This window comes from Trematomus bernacchii, unplaced genomic scaffold (genome assembly GCF_902827165.1).
Source record: "Trematomus bernacchii unplaced genomic scaffold, fTreBer1.1, whole genome shotgun sequence".
Classification (NCBI taxonomy): Eukaryota; Metazoa; Chordata; class Actinopteri; order Perciformes; family Nototheniidae; genus Trematomus; species Trematomus bernacchii.
In genome coordinates, this window is record NW_022988043.1 from 7,600,533 (window position 1) to 7,622,460 (window position 21,928).

General features: G+C 41.1%; 1 protein-coding gene across 1 annotated transcript; it reads left to right on the forward strand.

Moving 5' to 3' along the window:
* The first annotated feature begins 370 nt into the window (after window positions 1-370).
* On the forward strand, window positions 371-14,436 carry mapk4 (mitogen-activated protein kinase 4). Its single transcript, XM_034118756.1, has 9 exons — window positions 371-826; window positions 2,247-3,638; window positions 4,202-4,377; window positions 9,072-9,216; window positions 10,399-10,481; window positions 10,697-10,775; window positions 11,020-11,239; window positions 11,435-11,600; window positions 11,753-14,436. Exons 2-9 carry the CDS (start codon window positions 3,272-3,274, stop codon window positions 12,701-12,703), a joined length of 2,187 nt encoding a protein of 728 aa, XP_033974647.1. The 5' UTR covers window positions 371-826; window positions 2,247-3,271; the 3' UTR covers window positions 12,704-14,436.
* Window positions 14,437-21,928: the final 7,492 nt, after the last annotated feature.

A 21,928-nucleotide genomic window follows, 5' to 3' on the forward strand; every position in this document is an offset into this window, starting at 1 on the left:
CGGGAACTCGACCTTACTCAAAGAATATGTACACTAACACTTGAACCTGAACACACACATGCACGTGTGCAATAATGTGGTGTAATGTGTTTTGGGGCCATACAATTACAACAAGATTGTACGGTTATGAATGCATTATAAGTTAGTTATGATGTAATTAAAACAATATTGGATGATAGTCATTATTTTTGAGTGTTCTGGACTGAGATAAATCATGGGTCAAAATTGACCCTCGAACACCATGAGCGGTAACAGCTTTCGAACACAACACAATGGCTAGGGGAACCTCAAAAACAAACACATTGCGGGTTGCAGATTACTATAATGATCAAACAATAATAATTCAGCTAGAACAAGATGGAGGCTGGTTTGGGCTTTAATTTAAATTGATTGGAATATTTAGCTTTTTTTCTTCACAAGTTGAAATGGAGACCAATGAATTCAGCATCCAGAGAGAAAGAGAGAGAGATACTCAGTCAGTCATGGTGCAGTGTGTCCACTCTCAGGTCTGCTACATGTTTGCTATCTGATCTGGGTGATCCCTCCTCTCCTCCCTCTCTCAACTCTCTCCCCTGACGGAGAGAGGACAGTCTCCCACAATAACCGGCTCTATAGCAGTTCCTGTGGCTTATCTTATCTCGGCGGATCTCCCCGGTGCCGACCCGTACCGGCCGCCCCCCCCCCCCCATATCATCTGAATCACAGGGACACAAAAGAGAGATCCGGTCGTGTTTCACTTTCTTTCCTCCGAGGGACCCGTATCTCTTACATCTGTTCCCCCGATCTTTGTTTCTGGACGGCAGGCTGCGGCTGCGTAAAAGCCCCGGTGAGTACCGCTGGTTGCTGCTGTTATCTTTCTTTCTTCTTCCTCTTGTTATTGCACAGCGAACAGATACTGCATAGAGATGAAGATAGCGGGACGCTGGTTGAGGAGCTAAAAGGAGCTCGAGTCTGGTTGTCGTTGGTTTACTTTCATTTTCTTATTTTAAATAGAGCTTTATGTAGTTATTAGATGCACTTCAACCTCACTGTTTTTGTTCTGTCAGAGGGGCGTTACTGTGGGGACACACAAAGGCAGCCGCATGAAGTCAGTGTGCAGAGAGGATGCAGTGTTTTCCATCTGAACTGTAACTACATTAACGCCTGTTGTTGGGGAGTAAAACGAGGAAGATAACAATAAGGGACACAAAAGCAGCTACACAAAGCCAGAGTGATGTGTTAGTTACCCTCTCATCTGCCATCACCACATCATATTGTATTGTGTAGAGTTTGGTTTCATTTTCTGCCTTAACCTGAATTCAAATATTTTTTTTAAGCCAGTGTTACATTTAAAAAAATGTTGACAATAGACTTCACAATTGCAATTAAATGCATTTTACTGCATTGCATCAACAAACGGCAAACTATCTGTATTTATGACATGTATTCTGGTTGCATAAGCTGAAGAAATGTGCAGAATAAAGGCACAGTGCCATCTCCAGTGGTTATGCATTATATATAAAGTTAGCCCAGCGATGCGCCTCCCACCCAGCAACACTGTCAACGCTCCCTCTCTCCCATCCTCTGTTCTCAGTTTACACGCTGTCAGCCTCTGACTATCTGCCTGACCGAGGCTCACATGGACATGGAGTGTGTTTGTAATTAAGTTGAAGGCTGTTAAAGAGAAGTTATTGAGTGCACATCCCCCCGTCTAGAAAGAAAAGCAAACATGCCCTCAGGCCTTTAACAGCAAAGATATGTGTTTTATGGATTGTTTGAATTCTTGCATCCCTGGGATCCAGGGGTGTGAGAAAGCCAATCCTTTGTTTTCTACCACTATATGACCTTTGAAGTTGTGGGTATAGAACTCAGTTGTCGGCTAGCTTTATTCACGTCTAATCAGAAAGTTATGCTGTGTGATGCCATCAGAAAATGAAATGGCTTATCACTGAAAACAATGCTGCCATGGTAATCCACTTCATCTTGTGAGTGTCTCTCTGCTTGAAATGTCAACAGCATCACATAGCAGATATTAAGGCGTCACTGAATAGATGTTATTATCCTCTCTAGGGCACGTTAGGTTGTAGATTAGGTTACTCTGCCATTTAGTGTTATGTAATGGCAACTCTCCTGCAACACAGACCCTGTTATCACACTGGCTCTGTTCCTCTGTTACTTTCATATTTAGCTTTTCTTCTGTTCGCCTCTTTTCATCCTCAGCAGCAGATTTGTTACGCGACTCAGCTAATAGCATTATCTCTCCACAGTGACCACGACCTGATGCTGAAACCCCTTACATTCATCAGAAGGCAACAGGAAGCAGATTACTGAGGGATTAAACACATGCAACAGTACCACAGCTCTGGGATTTGACCACCCTCCAACTGTGGATCTCACACTGAATGAACTTACTGACTGACTGACTGTCTGTCTGACGGACTGACTGACTCTGGTATCATGGAACAAGAGGAGGAGCTGACAGAATTGATTTAACTCACCTAACCCTGCCTCCTTCCTCCTACCTCCTACCTCAGTATCGAAGACTGATCGATGAGGATTACTGGCTGTCCTCCTGCTGCTGTCCCATGATGCATCTACACATGTAAAAGCAGGATCAGCCACACAGAGGGCTGTTTCTATGGATACCCCTGCCCTGGGTAGTGTTAATAGGACTCACTGACATCCTTACTATCTGCGCAAGAACAAAATGCAGTGAGAGATTAGAAGTGCATCCCTGCCAGCAGAGCACAGCGTCACATCACATCTTTGGAACAGAGAGACATCTTCATCAAGTGTCATGAGGAAAAAGTACATTTTAGTTTTATTAAGCACGTACTAACCTCATAGGTTGTTTTTTAATGTGGAACATAGTGGATTCTCAGCTGCTACAGTAAAATAATCTGCCCACACAGGACCAGCAGAGGAGGTGAAGATTATGCACAAAGACACTTTGTAGGCCTGAAGGAAAAATTGTGTTTCTTTTAACCGGCTTGCAATTCTTGGTTCAGTTCCAAATTCTGGACCCAAATCTGGAATAAGTAACCCTACTGGAACATATGGGTGCCCCTCAAACTGCCACTACCTTTTAGCAGACTACTTAATTTGGATATTTTCTACAAGATAACGGACATCTAGATGCACCAGCTACACAACTAAATATCAACTCGTCAGTTAATGTGCACAATATAAACCAAAGCACCTTTAAATGTGATATTTTGGGGATCCATCAAGCTATTTAAAAGTACATACAACCATCTATCATCTGTCCCTAACACCGGCAGACGAAGCTATCATGGCTAGACAAGAGACCCCCCTCTTCCTTCATGGTTTTGACCTGGGTGGTCACTTTGTTGACCTTCGACCTCTCGGCACAGGTGTAACAGGCCTGGTCCTCTCAGCTGTTGATGAGCGCACCGGCCAGCGCGTGGCAATCAAAAAGTTGGTGATGCGCGATGCTGTGACGGTGAAGCATGCTCTGCGGGAGGTCAAAATCACCCGCCGGCTGCTCCATGAAAACGTGGTGAGTGTTCACGAGGTTTTGGCGCCGTATGGACGACCGCTGCCCAGAGACCCGACCCAGCTGAGTGCCCTGTACATCGTGCAAGAGTGCATGGAGACAGATCTGGCTCGACTGCTAGAACAAGGACCACTACCCACAGGTATGGGAAATACAAAGGAAATGGAAAGATGAAAGTTTAAAAAAGAAACGACATTTGATGTTCCTAAACCCGATTTCACAGTTTGTTGAAACACTACTGTTCTGTTTCTGCAGCACTGCTGGCTTTGTTTACACTGCGAATTATTGGATTAGTCGCTGTCCTTTTGAGACACTCTTTTACTGAGATAGTGTTTTATCCACAAGTCACAGTACAATCCTGCCCAGAACATTTTGAATCGTTCTTTCAGCTTGTTTGTATCCTCTAAATAAACATGTTTTGTAACTATTTGAGTGATGCAATTGCTTTTTGACTTTATGTGCCAAAACAGTGTTGCCCATAGGAAATGATTCCACAAAATGTGCTTTTTCGTTGAATATTCCCCTTATTCCTTTTGTGATTTAAATTATTTAAATTGTAGAGAAGCTATCCATACAAGTTGTACACAATAACACATAATGAAGCATATTCACTAAGTCTAGAAGTAAGCATCGTTATGGAAATTAAAGACTGAAAAGAGAAGTGGTGTGGTGTTTCCTGATATCTGAGCCTTTTCCCTTAAACAGGTCATGCTACTCTGCTGTTCTACCAGCTGCTGAGGGGACTGAAGTTCATTCACTCAGCTAACGTCCTGCACAGAGACCTGAAGCCTGCCAACATCTTCCTCAACACAGACCAACTGCTGCTCAAGATTGGAGACTTCGGACTGGCCAGGATAGTCGACCCGCATTATTCTCATAAGGTAAGAGAAGAATAAACCCTACCACACACACACCCACACACACATAGGCCAACTGCAGGGACATTTACACTCACGCTTTTTTAATGAAAAGTCTGTGACTGATGATCAAAGATGAAATATTCACTGGAAGTTTCTAAAATCAGCAACACTTGTACACATATTTCCAGCTATTAGCTTATTACTCTTTGGATCTACGTAGGACATGTAGATGTGGCAAGTGTGCCAAGTGTTCTTTTGAGGAGAGCCAATAAATGCCTTTGATCATTACTCTCTTAAGCCTCCTGATCTCTCAACAAGTTTCGATAATTTTTATAAAGCCATAATCTTCAGAAGACAAGCCAGGATACAAGTTATGATCTCTGTCCACCTAATATTGGCTGTGTTTTTTGTCTCTGTGCTTTTTTAATATTTTTACAAAAATTAATCAGACTGTTCATATTCAAGCCAGCAAAGTTGATAAAATGAGGAGGATTTTCAATCTTCTCATTGCAGTCTGACATAGTGTGGGCTGCTCTGCTGAGGATAGATGAATCCAGGAATATTTTAATATTAAACATTATCGCTGCTCACTCTCAATGAAGGAAGAGAAAGTGTGATAGTCAGACAGCCGTGCACAAGCCCTTGCACTAGTGTGGCAAAGGATACTCTATAAACTGGGATTTTCCTCCCGTAGAATATCAGCAGGTTGATTGAAAAACAGAATAATTGTTGTCTGTCTGGTGTGTGCGTTATCTTAGGTGACATCTTATACTTCATTGGTCAGATGCTGACAAAGATCAACACTAGCTGGCTGAATCCAAACAGAATACAATATTTCAAACTTGACATTTAAAAATGTGTAACCGCTACACTAGGATTCTACATATTGCTATAGCAGCACTGCCAAGCTGTCTCCTTTATCCTATACTTGCATCTTTTATTACCATACCTGTTACTATTAACATATTCTTCCCCAAACCTGGTATCAAGTGTTGTGCAAATCAAACCCTGTGATTAGCCTGTCCACTGTAGATAAAGGCTTCTGAGAGATGGATGTGACCATTTACCGCCCCATGGTGCTGCTTTATTATGCACGAAGATCCCACAGCAATACTGTAACACTAGCAGGGCAGGACTGTGTGTGTGTGTGTGTGTGTGTGTGTGTGTGTGTGTGTGTGTGTGTGTGTGTGTGTGTGTGTGCGTGTGCGTGTGCGTGTGCGTGTGCGTGTGCGTGTGCGTGTGCGTGTGCGTGTGCGTGTGCGTGTGTGTGTGTGTGTGTGTGTTCTTCGGGTCTGTGCATGTGGAGAGGGAGAGGAGCTCTTGTGAAAAGCGATCTTTGTCAGCTCAGAGCACGGGACTGGGGATCAGCTGGGTGCAGACACAGGGGGTTTAGATTGAGGGGAGGAGGGGGGTAGGAAGAGAACAGATGAGGAGCAAGGATGAGAAATGATAAGTCATGGAAGGGTGAAAGGAGGGGAGGTGAAAAGAACAATGCAGTCAGGGCAGAAAAACGGCAAAAAAAAAAGAAGGGTGAGAGAAAGTGCAAATAGGAATGATAGGGAAAATCGGTACAAATAAGATATCAAAGAGAGAAAAAGTAAGAGCGATGAAGATGGTTTGGGTCTTGCATGACAGCAGAAACTCTCACTCTGTTCCCCTTTCTGTGTTTAGGTGCATATAGCTCTCACACTGTGTAGCTACAGAAAATGCTCAGCCAACCCACTGCCACTAGGTAGATAGATGAATGGATGGATGGATATAAAGATAGATTGATAGATGAATGGATACATGAACAAATGAATGCATAAATGGACTATTCAACACCAAGTACTTTGAGCTCTTCCGGATATATTATGTATTTTTTTCCCTTGTCGGGTGCTGCAATATGAGCCTCTTCCTTTGCAGACGTTGCCTCAAAGCTTTGATTATGGGGATGCATTATTAAACAATGAGAGTGCTGGCTGCACATTACACTCTAATTTGAAACTGCTGACGTGGCTTTGATTGTTCTGAGTTGGATATGAAGAGTCTGCTCCAGCTGATGTGTCTGTCACCAGAGTTATGTGTGTGTATGTGCCTGTGTGTATGGCAATGTGTGTGTAAGATAAGGCTGGGTTATTTGTGATGCAGTGTTCACACCAAAGCAGATGCCTGCAGTGAATGTGCTAGCCTCCTCTCTGTTATTTAATAATGCAGAACCAAATCACTGCTTTTTAAAACATTTTTGTGAGAATAGACGTGTTCAGTATTTACTCCAACTGTGATGTGAAAGCGACAGATAGTTTTCACTTTCATGTTTGGCCATAAAACATAGCTGGTGGCTCAGATTGTATGGTTTATAATAATTGCTCCAAAGAAATCACTCCTATCTTTTATCAGTAACATGGTCTGTGTGTAATAACAGATGCTTTGTCAGCACACTCTGACTCTACAGTGCTTCAAATGCTGTTTGACAATCGCTCTAAATGCGGTCCTCTGACAACACAGACAAACATTTATACAGGCAAAAAGAGAGAAGGGAAACAGAGGCAGAGAAAAGATAATTGGTGATGTTGTTTACCGTCAACACAAGTAGCACCTTGAAGTGTTTATGGCGGCACTGGATCTGCCTAGAAATGATTCATGACCTGGATAAAGGAGAAAGACGGAGGGGAAAGGTGAAAAGGGGAAAGTGTTGGAAAAGAAAGAGAAATAAATGGATGAAAGATAAAGAAGTGAGGCAGAGGGCAGTAGGAGTAGGAGTAGACAGGTCCAAATGAGTAAAGTGGAACTGACAAGAACTGAGCGAGGGATGGAACAGGTGATAAAGGAGGAGAAGAAAGGATGTGGGCGAAAAGAGAGAGATGGGGTGAAGTGTGAAGAAAAAAAGAAGTGACAGTCAAAGCTGATGATGCTGACGTAGAGAAACAATGAGTTGAGATTAAGGGAATGGATGGAGAGGCAAGTGGGAGGTGGTGACAAGAGGGGAGAAGGATGAGAGAAAAGGGAAGGGGTAAAGAAGTCCAACAAACATTTCATAATGGGGAATAGCTGTGTGCTAAACTCAGTCTTAATATAGTTACATAATGAAAGGTGAGGGCACATCTGTGCATAATTCTTTGAAACTGAGACCTACATTTGCTTATTTTTCGGATCAGATGAATTATCATCAAATACAATTACATTCTACAAAATGTTGTACTTTTGACACATTCCTTGAAAGACACTGTCCATCAAATAATAAGTGGGATAGAGAGAGTCATCCAAACAGAGGGACAGACAGATAGAAGGCAAGGTGTGTGCATCATTGAACACTCAGCATCAGTTTCTGCTCTGTCATCTCCTGGCAGCAATGAGGGAGAGCCTGGAGGGGAAGGGGAGGGAGTGCGAAAGGTGAAGTGAGGGCAGAAGACAGGGAATAGAGAGCATAAAGATAAGGCTACACATGATACAGGGGCAAAGAGGATTGAAATGAGAGGAGAGGACACACAGGAGGAGCAAAGAGAAAACAGAAAGGCTGAAGAAGAGCGAAGTAAAACTGAACTTCAATTCATATCTCCTTTTTCACAGCAACTCAATAATGCTGTTTAATTCCAACTCATTCAAGATATGGTTTAGAAGTATATGAGAGATGTTACTCTGGTGGCCTGAAAAAACACGATTTAAGAAAAGTGGTGATGGGAGAACAGAAGGGAAGAAGTGCAGCGAGGACAAAGAATGGAGGGAGAAAAAGACAGAAGACAAATTGTGGGGCCGCTTTTTTTAAACACAGAAATCTTGTTTTCTTTGGGGATAAGAGTGATACAAATAGTATGTCAGCAGGAAGGAAGTTACCTTTATATGTCCACAGACAGCATGAAACTAGCTTGCAGCCTCCAGAAATATACAAATGTGTAAGAATATGTAAGCCTAAATCTTAGGATTGTTCTGCAGTCTATAGTCTTCATACTGTATCAGTTTAAGAGCTCAGAGCAGTGAAAATTGGCTGAAGAGAGATTCATGGACAGGAAAATAATGGAAATATCATGTAGTAAGTGCAGGGATGTTGAGATGTTGTAAGGTCAGAGAATGTAGCTATTAAAGAGATTGGGAGGTGAAGTGATTTATAAGAGGCCACGAGAGCATTAATGATAGCAACAGGCACATTCTCATTACTCAGCAGATAAATCCTGTTTGTATGTGAATACATGTGGCTGCTGTTCATCTCCATGCACCTCATTATCAGTATTATTCACAAGGTGAACTTTTACAAAAGAAAAAGCAGACAGGCGCCTTGTTGGAGCAGAAGTAATGAGAGGACATGTGTTGTTGAAAAAGTAGAGCATCAAAGGCTCAATGAAACACCATAAATGAAGGTAGAGATAAGGCGAATGTTTTCTACAGAGAGTACCGAGAAGCCTGTTCATGTAGCTGACATAAAAACCCAAGCCTTGTGGGTGTAACTCAAAATATGAGCTTACATTTCCTTTTTTTGTGGCTGAACGTACTGACTTAATGAGGCTCGCGCTCAAACAAAAACACGACCAACTAGTTTGTAATCATCATTTTTAAATATTAGACACGTGCATGCAGACTAACAAGTACACACTAAATGTTAAGAACATCTCACAAGCGAATTCTCTGCATGTGCATCACTAATGTTCTTTACCTACTGTAAATAATTAATTTCACTTACCTCTACCTCTCCCTATTTTCCCTGTATTTTTTCTCACTCACACCCTCAATTCCTTCTCCAGGGCTATCTGTCTGAGGGTCTGGTAACTAAGTGGTATTGTTCCCCCCGTCTGCTCCTGTCCCCTAACAACTATACCAAGGCCATCGACATGTGGGCCACTGGCTGCATACTGGCAGAGATGCTCACAGGACGCATGCTGTTTGCAGGTACCTCTACTGTTTGTCATGCTGTGTCCTTTAACACACTCATGACCTTGATGTACTGCAAAAACATTTTGATTATGCACATCCTTTTGTTGATTGCATGGAGAAATACAAAGATATTTTTAGTATTGAGCAGAAACATAGGAGTCTCAAACACCTCTATTTAACATCTTAGATATAATAAACACCAAACAAAATAAGATTGAAGACTTAAACAAGACTTCTCAAGTTAATATAGTGATAGAATCCGGTAAATCAGTTGTATTCAAACACACCTCTGTGTCCTTTGCCATTTAAAGTTGTTACTAGTAGAAATGTAAGAATAACAAGACAAAGTAGCATCTAGTGAGGGCTATGGAGAGTTTTCCTGTACACAGTGTCCTCCACCAAAGATACATTATTCTTTTTCTGCAGACTCCTTCTTTGCCTGACCAGAATAACAATGATGATAGAAACATTCTCTCTGTCTAAAGCAGATGTAGTTCCTCCTGACAGGCTGATTTGACCTCCAGCAGCCCTCTACACCACAGGAGAGATGGTGCCATAAACTCAATAGCGTCATCTGTTCCCTGGTGTTCTTCTTTGTTAGAATTTCACACATGGACTGTGAGAGATGTTTGCCATACTTAAGCAGCAGTTTTTAAATGTCACATGTTTTTTGTTTAGACAGGGAAAGCAATGCACTTTCATCCCAATACAATACAACTGCTTGCTTGTTACTCAGAGTGGTGAGTGTGTTTATATAGCACCACCTACTGGCGCCCATTAGATTGATTGAAACATTTAAAGGGCAAATCCACCCTGCATGACGACACGGGTGGGGAGAGCTACAGCTCTGCTATTACCTGCAAAGTTTGAGCATTTTGCATGTCTGGCTACACCACATTCAGGGACAAAAGTTGAGCTTTACAGAATCTGATTTCTTCTGTCTGAATATTTGGCTCTTAGAGTGGTGATTTCTGTTCATAGATTTGAAGTAAAATTAAATTAAAGAGACTGCTGCATATTCCATTCTATCTTCAGATTTCTTATTGAACACCCTTACCTTGTCATTTATTTCACTCGACAGCTCACACCACCAAGTGATCCTGTTTGACTCTAATTGGTCACATTTTCTTCTGCTTATGTAACCGATGCTCGTCTCTTCTCTGCTTGTCTCTGATTGGTTGATTCCCTCTCTCCCAGGCGCTCATGAGCTGGAGCAGATGCAGCTGATCCTCGACACAGTGCCGGTGCTGAGAGAGGAGGACAGGCAGGACTTGCTACAGGTGACGCCTCAGTGGCTGCTGCTAATCATATGTCTGCAAACTGATTTTATTAATACGGTCATCTATGTCATGTTTCTCTCTAAGGCCCTGCCTTTGTGTTGCTTTCAACTACAATAAGCTTTATTAACCTAGGGGGGTGCTGTGAAATGTGCAAAAATATATAACCACAACAGAGTTATACACATATTTTAACCCCCCTGTCATCTTTTTCCCAGGTGATACCTTCCTATGTCAGCCATGGATGGAAAGTGAAGAAACCCTTTTCTGAATTGCTGCCTGAAGTGGATGCTCAAGGTGCAATACTAAAATACAGCAGGGACAAACAAGAGAAATTGAATATGTAAATAAAGATACAGCAAACATTAACTTTTCTAAACTGTGAGGGTGTTGAGGCGATAGAGTAACCTGTAGAGTTTTGAATGTCTAACCTACATAAATTAGCCCTGAGAGAGGGATATGAATAAAAGTTAAGAAGAACATATATTTGATTTCTATTAATCCTCTTCCCTTCACTGATCCCTTTCTTTTCTCTTCACAGCTGTGGACTTCCTTCAGCGTATCTTGACCTTTAACCCCATGGATCGGCTCACAGCTGAGGCAGCGCTGTCACACCCTTTCCTCCAGCAGTACTCCTGTCCTGAGGATGAACCCACCTCCTCGCATCCCTTCCGCATCGAGGACGAACTAGAGGACAGCCTTGTCACCGAGCAGAGCCTCAGCAACAGCAACAGTCAGGCCTCCAGCATCCACTGGGAAAAGTGTGTGCATTTATATTTCTTACACTAGTATTTTATATAGATTACAGAAATAGATAAAGATAAAAACGTAGAGCCAACATGCCAATAATAGTATAAAACTGAAGCTCAAGAAACTACTAAAGATTCCTAATGTAAAAAGGACCGAATATGTACTTACCAGCAATGTTTTTACAAGTCATTTCTGCTCTCCTGCAGGTATGAGAGCAGTTTATCAACAGATGTGTCCTGGCAGCTGTCGGGCGGGAGGTGTCGCTGCATGCCCCCTGCCCACATGACCTCTGACCTAGGAGACACTACAGAGGATGAGGAGGTGCAGAGAGACCCCCGGGCCAGTTCCACGGCACTGATAGAGGAGGCACAGGTTGGATATGCTTTCATTTTTCCCATATACTGACTGATTTATACAACCATTTATTAATGACACAATGAAAAGAGTGTGTAGTTAATGAAAGCAGTTCAACACACAATTCACCTTCTCCCTCCCCCCTGCTACTCACCATCTGTGCTCTAAAGGTGGATCCACGCAAGTATTCCCACAGCAGCTCAGCTGAACGCTTCCTGGAAAACTCTCCCTCCTCCCTGGAGCGGGCCTGTGGTCTGGGGTATGGGGAACTGGACTGTGGTCGTTCCTGTGACTACAAAGTGGGCTCTCCTTCTTATCTGGATAAAATTGCCTGGAAGGAGGGCAAGCCTCAACACTACTCAGAGCCTAAGCTGATCCTGGATCTGTCTCATTGGAAGCGTAACACCAATAGCCTTCCTTTGCCTTCCGAGCCACTTAGTGGCAGCATGGAGGACCTGAGAGCGATGAACGAGGAGGAAGCCGTAGAGGAGGAAGAAGAGGAGACCGGGGATTTATTCCAAGAGATCTCTCGCTGGGTGGAAAGCACCCAGTCTCATCTTCACTCACCCAGTCCTTCTGTGGAGCCATGTTCACCTTCGGGTTACGTCTCATCTCCCCCTCTCCCTCTCACCCCGACTGACCTCCCAACTTCAGTTTTCCACTACGGGGAAGTTGTGCAGCAACCATCATCTGAATATGATGAAGATAGACTGAGCCCACTTCTTCCTGTCACGTCTTCCTCTAATTCCCTCCCCTCACTTCTCCCCTCATCTCCCAGCTCTCCACTCCCCCCTCAGTCACCTCAAACACTATCTTCTCCCACCTCGACACTTTTTCCTTCCCTAGAATCTCAACCCCTTTCTTCTACTTCCTTCATTTCTCAGCCAGTAAATGATGACTCCTTGGAGTCACTACCTGTCAAGCAAAGAGAGCGGCTTTTCGACCTGGACGTGTTTATATCCCGAGCATTGAAACTGTGTCGGCAGAATAAGGAGAAAGCAGACGGGAAGAAAGGAAAAGAGGGAGGATGGAGGGAAGAAAGCAAACAGCCAAACATTAACCGAAAGGTTTCTAGGCTCCCAGAGCACAGGACTCCTCCACCCCAGACTCCAAACTCTTGATGCTGAATTTCAACTTCAGGTCCTCTTCAGTATAGCATCATAATGGCTAGCACTTCCAAATGCTCATAGTGTTTTCAATAGTACAGATTATCTGTTAATAGTGCTACTTAAACATTATACCTAAGTGTTAGCAGTCTTCTTGTTACTAAAGCGACGACAGGCCACATGCTGTGAATAAAACCCTCACTTAAAAAAGCAATTATGCCGCTTTGTCAAGTGTACTCTCAGGCAATAAGTGGTTAAAAAGTATTTGGGTTGAAAATTAATAACCATGCTTAGCATTTCAAATATCAAGTATTTGTTCAACATGGGAATATTTTTGAAATAATCAGCCAATTAATGATTATGGTATTTGTGGTTTGCTGTCATTCTTAAAGATGGTCAAACCTTGACTTGATAGCGACTAATTCTGTTATAGAATTATCTGCAATTGACTAAACTAATAGTTACCTGGGCTACTGCGTGCTGGATAACAGTTATCTAGAGGAGTCACTTTATTTGAAGTTTGCTTTAAATGTATGTTTCTACAAGATCCCTTGCTGTGTGGGAATCGGTCAGTTAATTTTCCAAAAGTCAGACAGTCTTCCAATGATGATGTACACCCAATAATGACTATGACACGTAAAATACTGAATGTATTAACTAAAGAGAATCAGTCAAATGATGCTGCGTGGTAAACTATAAGGATCTTTTGTTGCTGTTTTAATGCTCCCACAGTGACTTAATGAGCTCTGTCACTGCAGTGCTACATGCCTTGTAAACTTGTATAAAACTATTTAAATATTTAATTCTATATTATATTTCCCAAGACTGTTGTTTATGATGTTCATTTATCTTAAAATATTATTTTCTGAATTCTAGAGCACACCTTTCTGTTTATTTGGTGTGAATTGTATTTTGGTTAATGTGGAATGATCTATCGTAATAATGTATGCTCTAGTTCAATCGCAAAGTCTGCCTGGTGCACCAAAGGTCATCCCACTTACTGAAAAGATACTATCTTCTCTGTACTAGACAGTCAGATGTCTGTTACAATTTTGCTCACTTTAATATTAGCCCAAGACAGCTGTAATGCAAACAACAGTTACTTATATTTTGGAGAACGTAGATCCTTGAAAATCTAAATGATTTGTACTCAAATGCTGCCCTGTAACCATATCATGAGAAGAAAGAAAAACATTACCAAAACATATATTTTGAAATACTTTTCTATCCAATGTGGAAGACAGTAGCCTGTCAGAATGTTATTTAATAAAGGTAACCAAATCAGGTAAAAGATACAGTCAAGGGAAATGAATTAAGAGATGTAGGCTGTTGGCTTGTGCCTCTTTCTTTCTTAACTGCATACTGGGCATGGAAACAGCATTCAAATGATTCTGTTGAGCTTTTGCCAAAAAGGTATACAGTTAAATCCATCTTACCTAGACGAAATAGGCATCTCCTTTCCTGGTTTCCCTGTTTGAAATGTAATGCTCTGCTGTGGATGTACCACATGTTAACAGCTTATGTATATGTATATGTATATGTACAACAAGAGTCTGTATATTGGGAACTCCAGAGGCACAATACTGAGATGCATAAAACAAACTGCCAGCAAAAACCTCTCAGAAACAACCTCTAATAATTTCAATTTTCAATTCACACCATCACACAGAACACTTAGAAGAATTGGGAGGGATGAAACCCTCTTTGATGGTCACACATGCAGAGCACACAGCACACACAGTGACATTTGTTCTCTGCTTTTAACCCATCCTAGTACCAGGAGTCTAGTACTAGGAGCAGTGGGCAGCTATTGTACAGCGCCCGGGGAGCAATGGGAGTGAGGGGGGAAGGGGGATGTCCGGTGCCTTGCTCAAGGGCACCACGGCAGGGCAGGGGGTGAACTGGGACCTCTCCAAGTAGAAGTCCACACTCCATATTTAGGTCTGGTCGGGGACTTTAACCGGCGACCCTACGGCTCAGAGTCCAAGCCCCTACTGACTTAGCCACTGCCAGACTAAGCCACTGCCGGACTTTACTAATAGTAGGCCTATAGATAAAGCAAAGCCAGGTAAATTATTTGATATTATCAATAGACATCAAGCACATCAGAGTCATTAGTACATTCAGAAATGCAGGTTTTCCTGAGCAACAACTGAAAGTCCACGACTGTTAATGTTGATTGTTATCAAAAAGGTACCTCTAAGGTATTAATAATACCGGTTTTCTGGAATAACTGAAAAAAAACGTTCCATGTTTGTGATCAGAGCCATTTTTCTATTTATAAAAATAGGCACAAATTCTGCTGCAGTCAAACTAATTAAATTAGTTTAGTTTTTAACCTTTACAGTTCTTAAAATCACATTTTGTATTTAGGAGATCATTTCCTTTGCAAGTAAACTAAGCCAGCAATAACATCATTGACGGAAAAAAAACACATACTGTAATTAATTATTTCAAGTGTGTGGAAGAAATGTACAAAATGTGCCTCAGTACACCTTGATGCTTCCAGCTTGCTGAATGTAACATATGTTCTCCCTTCTGCATGGCTTTCACAACTGTTCAAATAGTTAAGCTGTTTTAATGTGTCATTATTTTTAAAGATTTCTGTGCGCTTTTATTTCTTTTGTACTCACGCTTCAAAGAAGCTTCTGCTTTTCATTTGAGAAAAGCTGTGAGGTTTTTTAATGCTCAATATTAATAGAAAATAACTCTCTTTTTGCAGTTTCTCTTTTTGGTGAATAATTAATAAAACAATATTTAAACTGTTATTTGACCTTACTTTTTTTTATGTTGTCGCTTATTGCCAATTCAAATAACTAATATTGATGGGATTAGTTATTTAAGGGCATTTTGTATGGTTGATTTTTATCAAGTTAATTTGATTGACAACCTCCATCCCTAAAATGATTGCATTGATGCACATGTAATTTGTGTCAGGCACAAAACTATACTAGAAGATTAGCCATAACGACACAGTTGGAACAGGTGATGGCATATTCCTGCAAAAAAGAACAATTAATCAAATTACAACTAAGCCAACTGAAACATATATAATGTATGGCATTTGGTGACCCGGGGGGTCTGGGAGCCTTGGGCTATTGCCCACTACCAGGTTGGTAATCCACCCCAACAATGTAATGTAGCCAAGTGGCAACAGGCCACCCATGCAGGCACGTGCACACATATTGGCGCGTTTCCACTACAGCGCGGAGCACGGTTTAAGAGGGCTGTGACGTCAGCGGCCCGTCTTTGGTTGCGTTTCCACTTGGCCTAGTACCGGCCGGCGGGTCCTAATTCACAGTTTTTCTGGCCTCATAAAATCGTGGGTCTAGGGCCAGAGACAACGAGGCTGAGTCGGGCTGAGTATGCTAAACTAGAGAGAGCATCGCTGGCAAGGGGGCTACAACTACAACAAGATGGACATATTTGACCGTGATTTAATTGTAATACACGTTTCAAAATGATGCCGAAGTAGCAACATACTGATACCGGTTAGTAAAAACCATGAATTAATGCTTTGACAAGTCTGCAGACAGACGGCAGGCGAAAAACCTTTTAAAATGCATGTTTTCTAAATGGAGATTGGCTAAGCTAACGCAGTATATGCTCCGACCGTCCACACTCACAACAACGGCCTATACAGACATAAATAAAGCAGCAACTGTATTCGCCATGACACAGGCAGTCTGTGGTTTGTACTTGTTTAACTTTTGTCTAGTTTCTGAACATATATGAGGAGCTGTGAGCTCTGAGTGCTAACAGCTAACGGCTGTGTTGTTTTTCTGGGGTTCTCATTGAAGATGACGTCACGGCTCCGCCTACACTGCGTTACTATAGATACTACCCCAGTTCCTAAACTGTAATGGAAATGCGCCATAAAGTGAGCCAGTCCTAACGAGGCCTAGCCATACCGAGCCAGGCCGAGCGAGGCCGTGTAGTGGAAACGCGCCAAATTGGCGCGTTTCCACTACACGGCCACATCAAAAGTGGGCTTGAGCCCCTGCCCTTTTTCTTCTTCCAGAGAAAGTGCCCTTTTTTTCCCCCTTTTTTTTAATTTTAATAAATGAATATATATCTACTGCTGTTTCCCTTTACACAAATATATTGATTGAATACAAAATAAAAACATCAGGTCGGGAGATTAGACTGTGAAGTTCCGATGCTCTCTCTACCCTCCCTCCCCATCTCCTGCACAGCGGTGCGGACAGAGGTTGTTCACATTCATAATTAAGTAAAGATAACACCCTTTTCACCCCGGTTACATTTTCCATGTGCCCTGAGAGGCTCAGTGAGGTAAAGGACTCTGAGTGTTTAGATAGTTCACTTTAGTCTAAGTTATCTCAGTGTGTCTCAAACGGTTTTATCACAATTTATGTAAACAAATATTTCCAAGGCACACCTTTATAATTATTAGGATAAATAAAAACAGGTTTGAAATCATTCCAATGTATACTATAGGACAGTAAACCAACAATATCCTTTAAAACTGGAGAGATTAAAAAATATGGATAAATAAATAAATGTTAACTGGTAAAATAAGATATATATGAACCAGCACAAATCTTGCCTAGGGCAGCAAATGGGTCAGAACCGGCCCTGGTGTCATCCCCACAGCACCCCCCATTTGAAACATGTTCCCACGGCTATGTACAACAATACACCCAAGCTGCCCCTCCTTAAAAAAAATGACAGCTAGTATCTACCTCATTGTTTTGTTTTTAGAAAAACAAAAACTAATTGTGTCTTGTTCTTGTTCTATCAGATGTTTAATGATTCAACATGTTTTTACACTTTCCTGTTTAGATTCTGCCTCGTGTTTGTTCTCATTGGGCCTTATGAAACAACATGTTCTATTCCAATGCTCAATTGCTCTAGGTTGGATTTCCTACTAAATAGACACTTTGGACATTTATTAATCATCACTCGGCATTTATATAGCACCTTTCAACACAAAGCAATTCAAAGTGCTGTACAAAAATATAAGACAACAAGGTCTAACAACACTAACATGTGTAGTCAAATTTGTCTGAAAATGATTTAGAAATGTAGCTTCATTTGGATGGAAAATTTGCGAGGTGAAAATGTACCTCACTCTTAGTTTATGAAATCATCAACTCACTTTCTAAAAAAATGAAAATTGGCATCAACAGCACAAAAACAAAACCGGTTGCAACCATGTTGTCAAAGTAGCAGCAAAAAGAGCCAATGTGATGTACTGCCCGCTTGTTTGTTTGAGAGCTTGAACAACAACTGACAAGTGAAGAAATGCATGGATGAAATGTTGATGTGTGGTTCAGTTGCCTCGATATGCATTGAATAAAAACTGATGATTATTTGCGATGCATTTATGTGAAGCAGTATTTTATTGGTGTTGCTGGGTAAGATAAGTATGATGTAACTATTTTATAGACTAATATGTAGCTTTATCAATAATGCCGTGCCACATTTTATAAGCTATTTGTTTTGAATGTAAAGTAGTGAAGTGGGAGTTTAAACTAACAGAGATTTCATAAGCTACTTCCTTATGCCCGGGCAGCCGAAAATACGTTTTGTGTGCACAATTTTGGGCCTTTGGGGACTCCGTAGAATCACCGCAGACAATTACATTTCAGGAAGTTACTTTGGAACTTGCATGTAAAGTTTCATGCTATTTTTTGCTAAATGAAAGTTAAAACGTTTCACTATCACTCATATCACTTTGTCTGATATCACTTTGTCTGATATCCTCTCTCTCTCTCTCTCTCTCTCTCTCTCTCTCTCTCTCTCTCTCTCTCTCTCTCTCTCTCTCTCTCTCTCTCTCTCTCTTTCTTAATGTCAGTCTAAATAATACAATTATGTTGGTGCATCATGGCATGTGGCTCAAAAAAAGTACAGCTATTATCTACCTCTTGTATAACTGGTCGGCCCCACCTGCATTAGCACAATGGACGAAACAAATACATTCAAGTAAAACCACTTTCCAGCAGTCAGCAGCACATTGAAAAAGCTGTTGATGCAACTGTTCACATTCATAATTAAGTAAAGGTAACACCCTTTTCACCCCGGTTACATTTTCCATTTGCTCACTTTAGTCTAAGTTATCTCAGTGTGTCTCAAACGGTTTTATCACAATTTATGTAAACAAATATTTCCAAGGCACACCTTTATAATTATTAGGATAAATAAAAACAGGTTTGAAATCATTCCAATGTATACTATAGGACAGTAAACCAACAATATCCTTTAAAACTGGAGAGATTAAAAAATATGGATAAATAAATAAATGTTAACTGGTAAAATAAGATATATATGAACCAGCACAAATCTTGCCTAGGGCAGCAAATTGGTCAGAACCGGCCCTGGTGTCATCCCCACAGCACCCCCCATTTGAAACATGTTCCCACGGCTATGTACAACAATACACCCAAGCTGCCCCTCCTTAAAAAAAATGACAGCTAGTATCTACCTCATTGTTTTGTTTTTAGAAAAACAAAAACTAATTGTGTCTTGTTCTTGTTCTATCAGATGTTTAATGATTCAACATGTTTTTACACTTTCCTGTTTAGATTCTGCCTCGTGTTTGTTTTCATTGGGCCTTATGAAACAACATGTTCTATTCCAATGCTCAATTGCTCTAGGTTGGATTTCCTACTAACGTAATAGACACTTTGGACATTTATTAATCATCACTCGGCATTTATATAGCACCTTTCAACACAAAGCAATTCAAAGTGCTGTACAAAAATATAAGACAACAAGGTCTAACAACACTAACATGTGTAGTCAAATTTGTCTGAAAATGATTTAGAAATGTTGCTTCATTTGGATGGAAAATTTGCGAGGTGAAAATGTACCTCACTCTTAGTTTATGAAATCATCAACTCACTTTCTAAAAAAATGAAAATTGGCATCAACAGCACAAAAACAAAACCGGTTGCAACCATGTTGTCAAAGTAGCAGCAAAAAGAGCCAATGTGATGTACTGCCCGCTTGTTTGTTTGAGAGCTTGAACAACAACTGACAAGTGAAGAAATGCATGGATGAAATGTTGATGTGTGGTTCAGTTGCCTCGATATGCATTGAATAAAAACTGATGATTATTTGCGATGCATTTATGTGAAGCAGTATTTTATTGGTGTTGCTGGGTAAGATAAGTATGATGTAACTATTTTATAGACTAATATGTAGCTTTATCAATAATGCCGTGCCACATTTTATAAGCTATTTGTTTTGAATGTAAAGTAGTGAAGTGGGAGTTTAAACTAACAGAGATTTCATAAGCTACTTCCTTATGCCCGGGCAGCCGAAAATATGTTTTGTGTGCACAATTTTGGGCCTTTGGGGACTCCGTAGAATCACCGCAGACAATTACATTTCAGGAAGTTACTTTGGAACTAGCATGTAAAGTTTCATGCTATTTTTTGCTAAATGAAAGTTAAAACGTTTCACTATCACTCATATCACTTTGTCTGATATCACTTTGTCTGATATCCTCTCTCTCTCTCTCTCTCTCTCTCTCTCTCTCTCTCTCTCTCTCTCTCATCTCTCTCTCTCTCTCTCTCTCTCTCTCTCTCTCTCTCTCTCTCTCTCTCTCTCTCTTCTTAATGTCAGTCTAAATAATACAATTATGTTGGTGCATCATGGCATGTGGCTCAAAAAAAGTACAGCTATTATCTACCTCTTGTATAACTGGTCGGCCCCACCTGCATTAGCACAATGGACGAAACAAATACATTCAAGTAAAACCACTTTCCAGCAGTCAGCAGCACATTGAAAAAGCTGTTGATGCAACTGTTCACATTCATAATTAAGTAAAGGTAACACCCTTTTCACCCCGGTTACATTTTCCATTTGCTCACTTTAGTCTAAGTTATCTCAGTGTGTCTCAAACGGTTTTATCACAATTTATGTAAACAAATATTTCCAAGGCACACCTTTATAATTATTAGGATAAATAAAAACAGGTTTGAAATCATTCCAATGTCATTTCATTTCATTTCAAACCTTTATTTAACCAGATTGGTCCCATTGAGATCATAGATCTCTTTTTCAAGGGAGACCTGCAGCATATAGGTTCCACATGAAACATAAAACAATAAAGGACATCATACATTATATTTACAGGATACATTTACATAGTTATAGACATTTTCAAGTACCCATAGTATCAACGAGCATTTCATTTAGCCTAGCTTTAAAAACATGCAGAGGAATGAGATTGCTCAGTTTCAATTCTTGCTGAAGATTGTTCCAAGCAAGTGGAGCTGCGCACATAAAAGCTGTCTTACCTAAGACAGTCCTTGCTCTTGGCACATGTATACTATAGGACAGTAAACCAACAATATCCTTTAAAACTGGAGAGATTAAAAAATATGGATGAATAAATAAATGTTAACTGATAAAATAAGATATAATTGAACCAGCAAAGATCTTGCCTAGGGCAGCAAATTGGTCAGAACCGGCCCTGGTGTCATCCCCACAGCACCCCCCATTTGAAACATGTTCCCACGGCTATGTTTTCATATTTAAGTTTGTAGCAAGTAGAGGGCTGCTGGCAGGCCCAGACTGGCCATCGGGAGGGCCGGGAGGTTTCCCGATGGCCTAGCGATCTTTTTTTTTTAATGTAGGCTATTGTGAACGCAACGCTGCGCAAATGTGGGTTTGCCTCACACAGGGTGACTGTCTGTCTACATGATGTGGCATCTGTTTCATATGGGTGTTTCCATAGATCTAGTCTCTTTATTTTCCCCTCAAAATGCACCAGATTGATGCATTTAACTCCAAAATTTAAAAAATATCTTACCAGGGGGGGCATGCCCCCGGACCCCCCTAGAGGATTTGAGGTCCACCCCCAAAATATGTTCACATGGATAGGTTCCCAAATACATTTGCATTTTTTTTTGAAATAGTAACCCCTGTCCATATGTTTATTATTGGTGTGTGTGTGTGTGTGTGTGTGTGTGTGTGTGTGTGTGTGTGTGTGTGTGTGTGTGTGTGTGTGTGTGTGTGTGTGTGTGTGTGTGTGTGTGTGTGTGTGTGATTGAGTTTGTGTGTGTGTGTGTGTGATTGAGTTTGAGTGTGTGTGCATGCGTGCGCACGCGTTAGTTTCAAAGACCCCCATAGAGCTCAGTTTATATATAAATGGAGCAAGTTTCATGTATGTGACACGTTTATTGTCAGAGATAGCAAGGGGTGCATATCGTGGCAACCAGGCTGCTCATAAAAAGCACCCCCCAAAATAAAAAAAATGCTATTAATCCC

What these genes read in the sequence shown, in the direction of transcription:
- mapk4 (XM_034118756.1), top strand. Translation starts at nt 3,272, where the DNA reads ATGGCTAGACAAGAGACCCCCCTCTTCCTTCATGGTTTTGACCTGGGT. An exon ending in ACCCGCATTATTCTCATAAG is followed by an intron (nt 4,378 to 9,071) that starts GTAAGAGAAGAA and finishes TTCCTTCTCCAG; the next exon opens with GGCTATCTGTCTGAGGGTCT. An exon ending in ACAGGCAGGACTTGCTACAG is followed by an intron (nt 10,482 to 10,696) that starts GTGACGCCTCAG and finishes TCTTTTTCCCAG; the next exon opens with GTGATACCTTCCTATGTCAG.